Source organism: Falco cherrug, chromosome 9, assembly GCF_023634085.1.
Source record: "Falco cherrug isolate bFalChe1 chromosome 9, bFalChe1.pri, whole genome shotgun sequence".
Taxonomy (NCBI): Eukaryota; Metazoa; Chordata; class Aves; order Falconiformes; family Falconidae; genus Falco; species Falco cherrug.
Genome location: NC_073705.1, coordinates 37,149,276 through 37,164,072, shown reverse-complemented (window position 1 = coordinate 37,164,072; position 14,797 = coordinate 37,149,276). Strand labels below are relative to the sequence as shown.

Below are 14,797 nucleotides of genomic sequence, written 5' to 3'. Positions count from 1 at the left end.
GCAGAGCTTTGATTTACGTACATGGCTCTGGCATTTGGCATATGCTAAACTACATTCATCTTAATGCACTGAGTAGACAGAATAAGTGCATGGAAATGCATTTAGAAAACAGTCATTTCAATGGCTTTGTTAGAAACCCAATTTCATATTTAGTGGAACCGTTTCTTTAACAGAAGAGGACATAGATTTGTTATTAGTGAGAGTTTAAATAGAAGTTGGAAAACTAAGGTGCAGTTCCAATAGCAAAAATACAAGTTTACAGTATGGTTTCAATAGTAAAATATAAATATATAAGAATTATCATTGCAGTGAAAGCAATATTAAAAATAGAGTATTTTGTATGCTGCTGAACACAAGCAGAATGTGTGGGTTGTGATCTCATTTCGGATTTGCAATCCATTCAGAAACCATAATTCCTGATGTCTGCAGGTTTTCATTTTTTTTCTTCCAGAACATCTTGATTGCAAGATCACGTAGTCCATAATATTTCTGAAGCAGTTTTTAAATCATAAACTGGTGATCATATAACTTCACCAGTATAATCCATCATCTATTTTTACTGCTTGTGCCTATGAACTATTGCATGCAGTAATGCATATACCTCATTAAAGCTGTTTTTACAAGTGAATTTCCTAATCTGCAGCACATGTTCCTGCAAGCTATTTTAAAACTGACGGTAGCTGAGGCCGTTTTCTGAGTTCTTTATGAAACCGTTCTAGTATCGTAATTTTCATAAGCTCTGATGTGTTAATAACAAGATTTGGGAAGGGAGGAGTAATAAAGCTATTAAATCCTGCATCTAGTGTTCATATTCTTCGACAGTAAAAACTAATCAGCTGGTTGTTTTTTACGTTTATAAGTATAATTCAGTCTTTGATGTTCAAGAAAACAGGTGGACAAAACAAAAACTAAACACAGAGCACCCCGAAACTAAAAAAACAAAAACACAAAACCACCCAACAAGTGAAACCAAAGGAACCAACCAAAAGCCCTGGGAAAACAAAAACCAAACAAACCCAAAAGTCTGGAAATAGATGTTTGCAGTGGTTGAAATGAGCAGTAACTCAAGGCTCTTGTTGGTTTTTCTCTGCTGGCTTTGTTACCTCTTTGTATCTCCGCCTCCTCTGCTTTTCTCCCTTTCTGCTTTCACTCCCTGGTTCTTGCCATTGACTTTGGCTCATCTGTTTCTCAGTCTGATGGTGCTGAATCCATGCTGCAGAACTGAATGCGGCAATTCCATGGAGTCTGGCACCTGCTGGTGAATTGAAGGGTATCTTGCAGCAGTGCTTCATTTGTAGAGTTCAGGAGATTAATCTGTCATCCTTTCAGGCAAGTTTTAGCAGATGGTTACCCTGGCTTGCCTTTTTTTTTTTTTTTTTTTTCCCCCAGCAGTTTTTCCTTACATGAAGGACTTGTTGTGTATATGACAGCTGGTCCACTTGTGTCCTTATGGCTAATAAGATTTCCTCTGTTTGGAAAAAGCTGATCATGGATGAGACGAGACATGGCTCCTTCCTTCACCCCCTTATATAAAAAGGAGGCATAAAAGAAATACATTCTATTGAGGTGCTCTGTGGAAGTTGTGGGAGTCCAAAATAATGTATTTAACTATTTTTAAAATGGTTCATGATTTACCTGGAGTGTTGTTACTTCTTCTATTAAGGAGATTATTAGTCTTTTTTCAGTCATCAGTCAAAACTTAATTTCATTCTACAACTTACTTATGTAAGGACCTTACTAAAACATTATATTGATTGTAAAAGCATTTGGAGGTGTACTTGATCATATAAAGCACTCTGTCAAATATTAGAAGAACAAAGAAGCAAAGCAGACAGAATAATATGTAAGTACAGCCTTAGAAGTGGGGGAGCAGGAATGCAGCCTTCCGAGGCTGAATTTTCCAGCCAGCAACAAGCAGGGATGTGTGTACTTCTGTCACTTGTAGTGTAGCAATGACAACATAATGTTGGGGGGGGTTGTTTGGGTTTTTTGTTTTGTTTTTTAAAAGATGTGTATGTGTGTTTCGATAAATGGATTTAGCTATATGGGCATGCTCTCAGCAGCAGTACTGGTGTTGTAGTATTACTATAAAGCAGTACTATGAAATAAGAGAAAGTATTTTTTTAAATTTATCCTTTTGTAATTTCTTTTCTTCAAATTCTTGTTTTAATTTTGGAAAAGAAAAGATAAGGCTTGTTAAAACTCAGTGTTTAAATCTTCCACTGTGGCAGGATCGGTCCCTGAGACATCACAGGACTGCAGAGGAACCTTAGTTCTTCAGACGTGAAGGGAACTTGTATATTTACCTAGGGATAATCATGATGTCCAGGTAAAAGGTGCCAGGTTGTGGGGGTGGGTCTCGGCCTGGCGCTGGAGTTAGTCCCTGCAAAGGTGCTGGACTGATGCTGATGTTGGACGCCCTTGCGTTCATTGGGGTGCTGCCTGCTTACTCCCACTTTCAGCTTGGCTCCAGTTTTGGCAGCAGGCTGGGCACTGACCTTCCGATGCCAGTTGTGAGGGCAGAGGTGCCTTGCTGTAAACAGAAAACTCTGTGTAACATTTAAACACTCGCTCACTCTTACCTATGTGAGTGTAAAATAGGGGTGACCATTAAGCATGTTTATGGAAAAAATACGGGGGGTGGACATCTCGGCCCTTTGCCCATTGACATCTGGGTGTCTCAGCGTCAGAGCATCTATCTAACCTTAGTGTCCTCGCTTAGAGGAGCAGGGCCCAGGCTGCCCTCGCGGGGTGTGTGGGGAAGCAGGGATGGGCACCGGGAGCTCCGCAGGAGCTTCCCAGGCACCAGCTAGTGCGTAGGGACATCAGTGGCACGAGTCCCCACGTGCGTGCAGTTGGGTTAGCCGGTGCTTTGCAGGTGCCCCTCTGCAGTACCGTATGAGCCTGCTCAGAATAGGGATTTTTTTCCCCCCAGTTTCAGTGATGTGGTTTGGTTATTATTTTTTGCAGATCTGAAAGAGCTCTGTGAGTTATTTAATAGATACTTTTATTTGTGCTAGCTGTATCTCCACCAAACAGGCTAGTCTTAATTAATATGTATTTAAATCATAGTTTCTGGAAGTTGGGGAGTTGCCACAGATAAGTATTTGAACAGTGTGTATTTTTCTGCCTTGCCATGGAAGTCAGTACTGAATTTCTGTAAACAACACGACATAACATTTGATACTTGTTTTCCTCAATCCTGTCTTCAGCTTTATTTCCTAAAGCCGCAGCTGCAAGGTTTCTAAACTGTTGAGATCTTACAAGGTTGTGCCTTCATAAAAGCCACACTGGACCAACTTAGTAGTTCAAGGTTTCCCTCAGTTTGAGAATGTCAAGTGAGCTAACCATAATTGAAAAAAAGGGTACAAAAATATGTGTGCATGTGCAAACAGCAATAACTCAACACCTCATGGGGAAATAAAAGCCAAGTGCAGGTTGAGAAAAGTCTAAAGGTAATTTCCCGTGACAGTTAATCACCTGGGGTTTTTTATGTGCTGCCCACACAGAGTTCCTACTGCTACTAGTTAAAACACTGAACCCGTTGGCATGCTGGATTCCAGTTAATGTTCCTACAGAAACCTCGCTGGCTGGGAGCTGCTTGTAGGCACGAGGAGGAGCCTTCACATTGTCAGCCTAGGCAGCACTGGTGGTGTGTAGTAAGAATGTACAAAAATCATTGATCAAGTGGGAGCTTTGTTGAAGGTGATGTAAAGTTTTCTTTGTCATGCACTATACACTGAAACTCGTTGTGAATACAGAGCAAACACATAACAACCTGTGGTGGGTGGACAAGAAATTAAATTTTCCTGTCTAATAAATTTTCAGCCACTGTTAAGGTTACAGATTTGACTTACTTGACTTGTCATCATTTGACAGAAGTGGGCTAGTACAGACAGCTACAACAAGTTGGTTCAAAGGGAAATAGCCTTTTGGGAAGGGTTAGAAGCAGCCTAGCAGTGGTAATGGAGTGAACAAAAGCACAGTGAAGCAAGGGGTCTGTAGATTTAGAAGTTCATCGTATTCTTCTGCTACTACAGCACTGGCCATAGCTGTGTTTGCAGGGGTAGGTGTGGGTGAAGCCAAAACTGGTGAAAGTTTATTTCTGTATGAGCTTGGGTTTCTGTTCCTCTGCTATCAGGATGGGACTTAATTTATTTGTATTTGGTTGAGGTTTTCCAGGAACGTTTCAAATAGTCACCTCCTTGCAGTTGAATACTGCTTGAAGCAGTATTGAGAGACAGCTCTTTGGCTAACATGGAGAATACTTACACAATTACCTGTATGTGTTTTCCTTTAATACTACTGTCTGCAGTCAAGCCCGCTGGTAACTGAGGATTTTCTGAGTCTGCTTGTTAACAAGATAGTTAAATATATACATTACACTGTTTGGTATGTGTGCGGGACCGGCGAGTTTGTCATCGACTGTTTTGTATAGTTAAAAATGCACTGTTAATGCAAAACATGCACATCTGCCTGGGTATTTTTAAACTATATAGAGAGCCATATGGGGGGAATGGTTTTGTGCAAATTATGAGAAGAGGTAGAGTAGCTTCATGGGAAACCCAGCTCAGAAGCACAGGGGGCTTATGTGCTGCTCCAGCTTTTCTTTGGAAAACAAAATGAGCTTGCAGATCTTAATCAGCGTTTTTGAGCAAGTGCCCACATCGCAAAAACTGTTAGCTCCTTCATGGAAGAGATAAGGTTCTTGTAAACAAGGTTATTCGTTCAGGAGCGTGCTGCAGTGCTGGTGTATGGAGGAAGCTGCCCCTAGACCAACTAAAAGAGAACACTTAATATTATTAAGATGAAGACGTGGCTAGTGAAAACTTAGATGTAGTCATCAGACTCTTGACCCTCTTTCTAAGCGATGTAGTTTATTTCTTGCTTTATTTAATTACTTTTGGCTTGATGCTCTTCAAAAGAGTTTTGAAACTTTTGGTATGTTTTTGAAAGTAGCTTTGGTACCTGGGGTATTTATGGAACTAATCTTTTGGTTCAGACGTTGTATGCTGTATATCTCTTCTGTGCTTTGGAAAAAAAAAAAGGGGGGGGGGGGGGCGTGTGTGAAAAATGATTGTTTTCATGAAACCAGGAATTTCACTACTCAGATGCTGTTTCAGAATAACTCACCTCTGCTATTCTCATCTGCAATTTATAGACATCAGGGCCTCAGTTTCTGTATGTATCATAACAGTGGAAATAGGAATCATAACAGTGGGAAGTGTCTTTGCTACCAAGCAAGTTGAAACATTCAGACTTACAACTGTTATTTCTTTAGAATAAACAGAATTATTTACTGCCTCTTCTGCTCAGGGTTGATGACTTAAATCAGTTTCCACGCACTGTGATTTAAGTTCCTTGGGGACCCTGAATTGAATTAATTCTGTCTTATTGTCAAAACAGGAGCTATTTGAGACTTTTCTTCCCAGCTACTTTGTGAAGCGGGAGTTAACATATGAACATATGTTTTCACACTGTGCTTGGTGTGGTTTGGATGGGGGCAGAGGATTTGGGCAGGGTGGGGGCTGCCATGAAAACAAGGAATTGATTTTTTTTTTTTATTTTATTTTTATTTTTTGTTACTGCTCATGTACCTCCTTTTATGCACTGATGTTTCATTGCCCTGGACTTCCTCTGTGGATTACAGCAAGAAAAAGACCCCAAAGGAGGGAACTGGGGACAGGTGCCTCACCAGTGCACCCCGACTTGCTTTCCTTGGGATCCTTTCTTTTTAGGGCGGGTGAAGGGAGGGCAGAGCACTGCAGCCAGGATGGGTGCCGCAGGGTTGGGTGGTCTGAACAAATGCCAAGCACAAAGTTTCTGCCAGAGACAACTGCCTGCTTGGTAACACCATTATTTCTGCAAATAAGAATTGTCTGCACTCTCATAAACAAATTATACTTGGGCCTGGCTGGCTGGCACGTAACTACTATGGAAATTATTTCAGTTCGAGAGAAAATGTGTCTCTGTAAAACACTTTTGAATTAAGTTGTTGAGCTTGTACAATTCCTGATATGGACAAAACTGTACCCATACGAGTTGCCTCCCTTTCAGGCAAGTGGTGATGTACTGCTATCCAGGCTGGAACCGAGCTTTCACTGGGTCATTTTAGTGTGTATATGTATATATATATTTACTATTAACCTGTAGTTTCGGGTGGGTTTCACACGGAGCTAGGCCTTCTTGGTCATGTGATATGTTTTGCTGTTGTGCTAAATATTTTTATAGTTTTAAGAATGCGAAATAATTGCATTGAATTTTGTAGCTTGTTACATATTACTGATAGTCATAGTAGCATGGGTAGGAGTACCACAGTTTCAAGTCTTGGCGTTTATTTTCAAGGGAGGTGCTATATAAAGTGTTTTCCCCTAATGGATACGTTGTTTTTTGCCAAGGTGATGGTCTTTCTAAGGCTGGAAAGCTGCAGCATAGACCCCAGGATGTGAAGGGGAGGCCCTTGCAGATGAGCATACTAGAGGGCAGTGCTGGCCGCTGCAAGCAACTTCAGTCTGCGGGAGGGTACAGGGAACCAAAGGTTTTGTAGCCTGTCTTAAGGTGTCTCTTAGATCTGCGGAAATACTGGTTGTTTCAAATAAGTACAGAGTTATCTCCTTGTTTCTTGCAGGTTTACCATGTCACTTCTGACAGCTATGAGACGCAAAACCAGCACTATGGAAGGAGCTTGACAAAGGAAACAGTAAAGGATGGTAAGGGAGTTTGTGTGTCAGGGTTTGGTGCTCTTGGTTGTTTTTCCTTTACTTTTGCCATACCATTGAATAAGTAAGTAAATAATCTTTTGTGTTCCCCTTCTAAAAGTCTTTTTTTCTCCTCTTGCCAGGTGGGTCTTTAGCTGTTTCCTGTATCATTGGAACTGCTTGTTGATCCTAAATTAATTTTGCAGTTGGATATAACAGCAGTGTCAACTACAGGAATTTTCTCATCCTGTCTTTTACCACTACGAAGGGGGTGGTAGTCGTAGAATTCAGTTTCTTTGCAGCTTTGAAACTATAGTTAAATAGAAATATTTTAGAAGTAATAAATATTTTTATAATAAGCATATTTTTTCTTCTGGTTGTCTTCTGTGAATATGTCCAGGTTTTTATAGTAGCAAGCTGCTATAATTGCATCTGTCAATTTACAGGACTTTCTTGGTTGAAGTCAATCTGTATGTTGCTCTACATGAACAATAAATAAAAAAGCTACCATCATATAGCTGTTTGGTGATAACTGTTTCAAACTACTTATTAGTTGACATCTATTCCTCGTGGAGGGACAGAAGTACAGACGCCCAAACATCCCCCTCTCCAGACCTGGTACTAACTTAGCTCTGTCACCCATGATAAAGAGCTGCTTGAGCTTGTTTGTTCCTGGGGAATTTAAAGGGTCCTTGCCCAAAACTGCCCAGATACTTGCTAGAGTCACCCGAGGAGCAGGAATCATGTTAATCTACTGTTTGATTGATAAATTGATTAGTTAGTTGTACTTGCAATCCAAGCTGTATCTGTGGTATTACTATACAGCTGGCCTTATGCAGCTGAGGTGACTGAAGGTATCAAGAGGTTCATGGTGTGCTTCTATTTTAGTTAATAATTGCCTGAAAGGGAACTATGTGAATGGTGTCTGTTTCTTTAAATAGAGAACTATTCTAATCCCAAAAGAAAAGAAACCCATTTTCTTCTCAGAGGTGAAAATAATCCTGAAATGTGTCTATTTCTTGCAGGCATCTCAAAGTTTTTCCACAGTGGGTACTGCTTGAGAAAAGATGTGATAGCTGCCAGCATTCAGAAGATTGAAAAAATTCTGGAGTGGTTTGAGGGCCAGAAGCAACTCAACTTTTATGCAAGCTCATTACTGTTTGTTTATGAAGGTTTGTGTCAGGCAACGACCATGCGATTGAGTGATGTCACCTTGGCAGAAAAGAGAGGAGTGCCCAAAGGACTGTTATCAGGTGGAGACATACTGGAGTATAATAATAATATTCATGTAATAAATTCTACAGAGAATGGAAAAATTGAGGCCTCTGTAAGTAAAGGCTTGTCCAAATTTTATGCACTTCACAAAAAGGCATACTCAAAGAGGCACCACAGTCAACTCTCACTAAAAGTTGAAAACTTGGAGCAAGGCAATGTGTGGAAAAGCAGCACATGCATTACGCAAGAGCATCTGAACGGAAATGTTATACCCCAACTGGAAAAAGTTTTCTGTCACATGCCGGCAGAGACCAAGGAAAGTGCAAACGTAGAAGTCCGAATGATAGATTTTGCTCATGTGTTCCCTAGCAACACAAAGGATGAGGGCTACATTTATGGTCTGAAGAATCTAATCACAGTACTTCAAAATATTTTGGATAACTAAATTCTTTGCTATGTTTTTTACTGGGGCCAATGATAAATAAGAGCAACAACACGAAGAATTTCTGCACTTGTAATGCTGTATAACTGGGTTTGTATTGTTCTATATTTTATTTGTCTTTGTACTTTTGGTAGAAGGGTTTAACTTTTTATAATCTCACTCAGGAAAATAATTGATCGTTAATTAGCAAGTGTGAAAGGATGAGAATATTTGAGATGAAGCAGGATAGGTAAATTAGTAGAATGAAACATACGTGGTTGGCTTAAATCCAAGGAGTACAGTTGTACAGTAAGGAAGGATTATGCTAGTTCCCCTAACGACTTTAGCGTAGATAACATTTGCCCACTTAGCCTTGACACTGAGCCATATCTCCATTAACAGGTTTTTAGAAAACGGACTGAAAACTAGTGTGCAGGATTGATGTCCGCAGCACTGCCCTCTTGTGTTTACTGTATTTGGATAACTGGAGTTAACCTACTTTGAGTGAAATCCTGTTCTGAGTCAGCAGTCTGACCTGGAAGCCGGTGTATCAAAAAGTGCTTTTCAGTGTCACGGGACAATGTTACTGTTGTTTCAGCCCTGGTGTGGGCACTCTGGGTGGTTGTCGGTAGCCAATGCTCACCATAGACAAGCTACAATGTGGTTTGTGTTGAGGTGCTAAGAAAATGCTGGAGTAAAATACTTTTCACAGGCTTAAACTGCACAACTGCTAGAGAAACTGTTTGTTCCTAAGAAAGAGTAAAAACATGCAAATGTGAGATGTTCCAGGAACTAATTCAGTTTAGGAGATTAAGTCAGTATGTTAATGGAGTGTCTGATGTTGTGACTAAGGGAAATGCTTCACTCCTTTGTTCTGATGGCCCTTCTCCAAAAACACTGCTTTTAAAAGCAAACTAATTGAATGGGGAAAGAAAGCATTTTGAGTAAGCATACAGAGATTTCCTCTAGCTGTTTGCCACTTGTAGTTTTGCAGCAAGCGTTTCACGTTTCCACTGCTGGGGAGCACCAACTGGAAACGATGACCAGTACAGGTGAAGGACCCTTCACTGCGAAGATAAGAGTTCAGCCCTGGAGCAACCAGATGTACCTCTGTTTGTTGCAGTGGAGTTGTGACACTCTTACCCTCGGCTAAAGCCAGCTCTTTCCTTAGTGATACACAGGCAAGCTGCATAATTTGAAAGTTGTCCCACTTCATTCTTTTTCACAGGAAAATTCCACATTTTCATATGGAGTATTTGAGATCAGGATGATGTATCCAAAGTATTTTTGGTGCGTGTCTTCTGTATGCTGTGTACATGGCTGTTGTACCGTACGTATATAGTCAGCTATATGGAAAGTTGGGATGGAGGAGTTTTGCCATCCATAGAGCAAGATTCTAAGGCTTTAAGCAAGCCCCAGAAAAATAAAACTTTTTAGAATGGATTTGGTTATTGGAAACATACATCTTGTACGTGTGGACTTAATGTGACACTGTGGCCTTGCTGCTCTCTCTGTGTGGTGTTCTGCACTATGCACTCATTTGTGTACATGTCTGCAAGTTCTTGATTTGACATCTGTTTTCTATATTGGAAAGAAATACTTCTTCAAGCAAATACGCTGTTTTAAATAAAGCTGAAGGTTTAGCTCTATTTGAGAGCCTGGGTTAGTTGGAAGAAACAGGGTATTACGTATAAAACTATATTGGTTAAACTTTAGAGCTAATATTGGCCAATACATTCAAGAAGGAAACCCATCTGTTGGTAACATGATGTTTTTGAAGCATGGGAAATGATGCTTGTAGGAAGGGTGGTACCTTTGGTGAAGAAAATTATGCAAATTGTGGTGAATGCTGAGGCGAAAATATCAGGATGAGAAATATTTTTTTTTTTCCTACCTGGTATTTCCACTGCACCATATAGTTACTGTATTCCCCACTCTCTGTGAACTAATTTAAGCCATATTCTGGAAAGAGTTTGTGGTTTTGTTTGCTTCAGCGCTGGTTTCTCTGTTAAGATTTTGTAGTTCTATCCCGTAAATAGTGAACACTAGAGTAGTCGAGGCTGGCAGTGGCCTTGTGTGATAAATTCACAATGTATTGTAGAAAATATGGGGGAAAACACTTCTAAATCTGAATTTTTTTCTTCTATAATTCATTCTGTCTTTTGTCTTCTGGATTTTACTCCATTTTGTGCTGGAAAAATCAGGCATCTGCCTCGAAGTCAGTTATTGGGAAATTATCTGTATGCTTTTAGTATGCACCTTCTCCTGTCTCTGCTTTAAGATACAAGTCTTCAGTGTTTGAATGCTCTTTAGGTATTGATTGTTGTGTTGATTATGGCAGTGTTTGTAATGCACCTGGAATATTGTTAAACTGTCAGAATATTTTGAATTAAAAAAAAAATAAATAATTTTATCATGTTTTTTTACCAGTAGTTACTATGGATATATTTCTGTTACTTTAAAATGTAGCTTGAGCGATAACAGTATTTTTAATTGGGAGTTGTGTAAATAAAGCTTGCTGTAGGGATGCTCTGGCATAGTACCAACTGTGAATCTGAGCCTGCAAAGGTGTTATTCACATTGTTCTTGCACATTTTAGATCAGGCATTTCTATCTGATCGGATTCGTTTCAGTTACAGTTGGAGATGTATTCACAGAAATCATTAAACAGATTACAGAATTAGTTGGAAAATGATGAGGGAGGTACTGGCCAATAAATGTGTGCATTGCCATTGATCTCCCTCCCTCTCAGTGATGCTTCTTTTGTTGTCTGTATGAAGTGTACAGGACAGGCGACAGGTACGTGGAAATATTTATGGAAATGGTAACCAGGCATATAGGTATTTCTGTCTCATAAAACTGAGAGCAGGTCACTTCCCCAGACTGGTGTGGTGTATCTGAGTGCTCTTGCCGTTGATGAAACCCATCTGTTTTGATTTTAAGCAATAAGAGTTTGATTTAGCAGAGCTGATTGTCAAAAGGAAAGATTCAGGGAAGCATTGTCATTTGTGTACTTTCTCAGAATATGCTTTTCTGAAGACTTTCTACTTTGGTTATTGTGAGAATTGTGTATAGGCTTACCTAATGAGAGCTTGAATTGTATGGAGTTTTATAAAAAAAACCTTTACATACATGATTATTTTTGGATATGGATGGAATTTGTTGCATAAATTACATTGGAAATTACGATACCATTATGAAATTTTAAAACACTGTAATCGGATAATTTTAGGAACTAAAGTGGAGACTTTTTGTTGTGATTCACATGAAACTTGTACTGTTTTTTTTCCTGCTGTAATGCATAGTCAGACCATTCTCTTCCATAACCCTATAGTTCCATGGAGAACTTCTGAAGTACTCAGTAGATTAGGAGATCACTAATTCCCCTTAGTTTGATTTAACAGAGTGCGTATGTTCTTGAAATAGTTCAGTGCACTTATTTTAAGTACTGTTAGTGTATTACGCACCTAGAGCCCCAGTAAAACTTCCTCACCTGCAGAGAGCTCCTGCTGATCTGGGTCTGGACTACACAGTGTTTAAAGCGGGCCTTCTCACAGGGAGCAGTGGTGGGGAAGGGAAGGCACCACCTGTGACGCTCGTGGCAGGCGGGGTGCTTACAGCCTGAACTTAATATCGTAACTTCTCTTATTTGCTGGTGCGAAGTACTATCAAGTATAGGAAGATAGTGGAAGGATAGAGACTTGCACCCACATCTGCTGTTTACAGTTATGATTAGTTGTTCATCCTCTCTCCTAATTTTTTGTGGCTGCTTTTTTTTCTCCAAGTAAGCTTTCCTCCTGAGTGCCTTCTTTAGCTCTTGCCACCAATAACCTTCTGTAGCATCGTTGTGAAAAATTAAAAGTGAAATTGTAATTTCCTGGAAAACTTGTGCCCGATAACTGCTCTTAAAGTGCAGGTATTGAAAAACATCATGAAAATCCCTCAAATACTGTGGGAAATGCAGTTTCCCTTTTGCACCCTTTCCCATGAAAGAGGAGTAGTAGAATGTTAGTGGTGAGACTGGATGGGAGGTTGTGTAAAAATTACCTGTGTTCTGAAAGGGACATCTTGGGGGCAAGGTGAGAGATGGCAAAACTGCATGAAGTTTTCCTTTTTGTACTGCAATTAATATGGAGGTTTGGGGTTAAGAAGGTAGCGTAGCGGGAAGTGACGGAAGCTTTTCGTAAGGAGCCCTGAGTAGGACATCTGGTCAGGTCTGCAGTGCAGGTCACCGCTATGGATAAGATCCAAATGCTGCGTGTCTTCAGTTCTCTCGCAGGGCTAATATACCATGCATACGCATCAACTTACAGCAGAGCCTTGCGGGATGTTACATGGGAAGTACCTTCCATCCCAGAGCCACAGGCCGAATGCTGCCCCTTTGCCATGTTCACAGCCATCTGTGTATGAAAGCTGCAGAAAGGGTTGTCATCAAAAGGAAAAATGTAATGGAGTGGTGTTTGAAAGGGGAAAAAATGAGAAAAGCTAAGGATTGTACAGCAGAAAGCACTTCAAGAAACATCTTTCAGTGTAGTCTTGCTTAGTGGAGATGGGCCCCATGTATTTGGAGTTTAATTCGTTATATGACATCCAACAGCAAATAGAAGTACTGTAAAACCACCTTAGTTTGAATTGTGTACATTGGTTCAAATAGTTATTTTTTTAAAAAAAGTGACCTATGAAGTAATTTCCAAATATGATGTGTGTTGCACCTGACCATAAATGAAACTAGGGTGCACAAAGGCACTTTAATACTCTGGGAACTGTACTGGAAGGTAAATGAAAGCATGTGAAATTGCACCTGATGTTGTGTTAATTGTTTTCAGAATCTAAAAGTCTACCTTAATTATGCTTGATGGATGAATGTATCTAGTCTCAGTTTCTTTGATTCAAGTGTCTAAAGCCGTCACTCAATCTCCTCTAATTTGTATGTCTTTGTAATTTCATTTGCTATTTTTTTCCATTATTGGACTGCAGGGGGTATTGTTAATAAATGTGTTTATTTTATAGAATATTGTACTATGTGCTATCTACCAACTTTTGTAACTTAATTATAAGTGATATTTAGGATAATTCTAATAGCTGTATATTTGGCAAATTATTAAAACTTTCTGCAAGTGACTTGCAAGTATAATCGGTTTCTTTTTCATACAGGAAGATTGTTGAGAAAATTTTCTTGACTGTACCTGCACTGATTAATCCCTCTTTTTCTCCTCTTTTCTGTGCACTTTATAATGGATATTTACCTTGGATGTACCAGCTTTGCTTTACCACTGTATTTTTGTCATGCCATGCGTTACCATTGTTAGGCATACCTGCCTTGGCATACAAGAGACACCTCTATAAAGTTAAAAGGAAAAAAAAAATCCAAATCCACACACAAAAACCCCACCAAAACATAAAAAAAAAAAAAAAAAACAAAAACACAACAGTCCATGATTTGCTGTTGGTTTGTGTTGTATTTTGTTTCCATAGCAGTCCACCAGAGTTTTTCCTAAAACCTTCTTACTTGCTAGGAAGTGCTTCTCTGAATGGAAAGAGGATTGGAAAGGACAAAGCCATCCTCAGTGGGCGTGGGTGTGGGGGTTGTGGATTTTTCGTAAATATGGGACAGGCCTTGGTGAGCAGCTAGGAAATGGCTGTTTTACTCCAGCAGAATGGAACCTTAAGGTTACCTTTAGTATTTGCTTGAAAGCTGTGAAAATCACAGGTTGAGGGTGTTACAGCTGACTTTTTTTTTTTTTTTTTTTCCCTTGTCCTTTCAGAAGAGGGTGAGTAGTTGGGCAGTAAAAGGAAGGCAGAGATGACAAAGTGCAAAAGTTTCTCCGTTGTGCTCAGGGTTGTAAAGCAGGAATCTGTGTTGTCTTCAAACAGGACGTAATCTGAGCTGTGTATGAAAGAATTTACTGCCTATGTTAAGGCAGGCAACGGAGTTATTGCTTTGCAGATGCGAAAACTAAAATTAATCAACTGATGGCATCATGGTTGTAATTGGCACAGTTGGTGCCAATTAATAGTTGTTTTGGGCTAAGGGATATTTGCAGACAATGCTTACAATTGTTTTGTAATAGAGAGCACAGTAGTCTTATTTTTACACTGTACCTTTAGGTAAATGAGTTAAATTGCTTATGTAGGACATCTGCATGTAAAGTTTCTGTAATCTTTTAAACTCATCCTGGAAAACAGGTCCATGAGAGGCTGTGTACATGGTTGATTACAAGCTCTTTTGCATCTACAGTCAGGTCCCTAAATCTAAAAGCCTGTGGGAACAGCCTTCCAGTTTCATGGTAAATTTGTTTGGTGGGTTTTTGGAGGTTGTTTTTGTTAGGGTTTTTTGTTTGTTTAAATGTGTTGTCTTGGTTGTATACCAAAAGCTGTCTGAATGTGTTCAGTAGTCCTAGCATTGGCCTGTGGGCCTGTGCAGCCTTCCGTCCTGTGCTCCAGAACTGAAGAAATGAAAAAT

The 14,797-nt window shown here is 39.7% G+C and overlaps 1 protein-coding gene across 1 annotated transcript in view; it reads left to right on the top strand.

Moving 5' to 3' along the window:
- IPMK (inositol polyphosphate multikinase) overlaps positions 1–13,455 on the top strand; it is a 44,426-nt gene extending 30,971 nt beyond the window's left edge. The window contains exons 5-6 of the mRNA XM_055721409.1: positions 6,629–6,710; positions 7,724–13,455. Coding sequence (XP_055577384.1) covers positions 6,629–6,710; positions 7,724–8,358 — 717 coding nt within the window. The 3' untranslated portion in view covers positions 8,359–13,455. The remainder of the gene's footprint in view (positions 1–6,628; positions 6,711–7,723) is intronic.
- Positions 13,456–14,797: the final 1,342 nt, after the last annotated feature.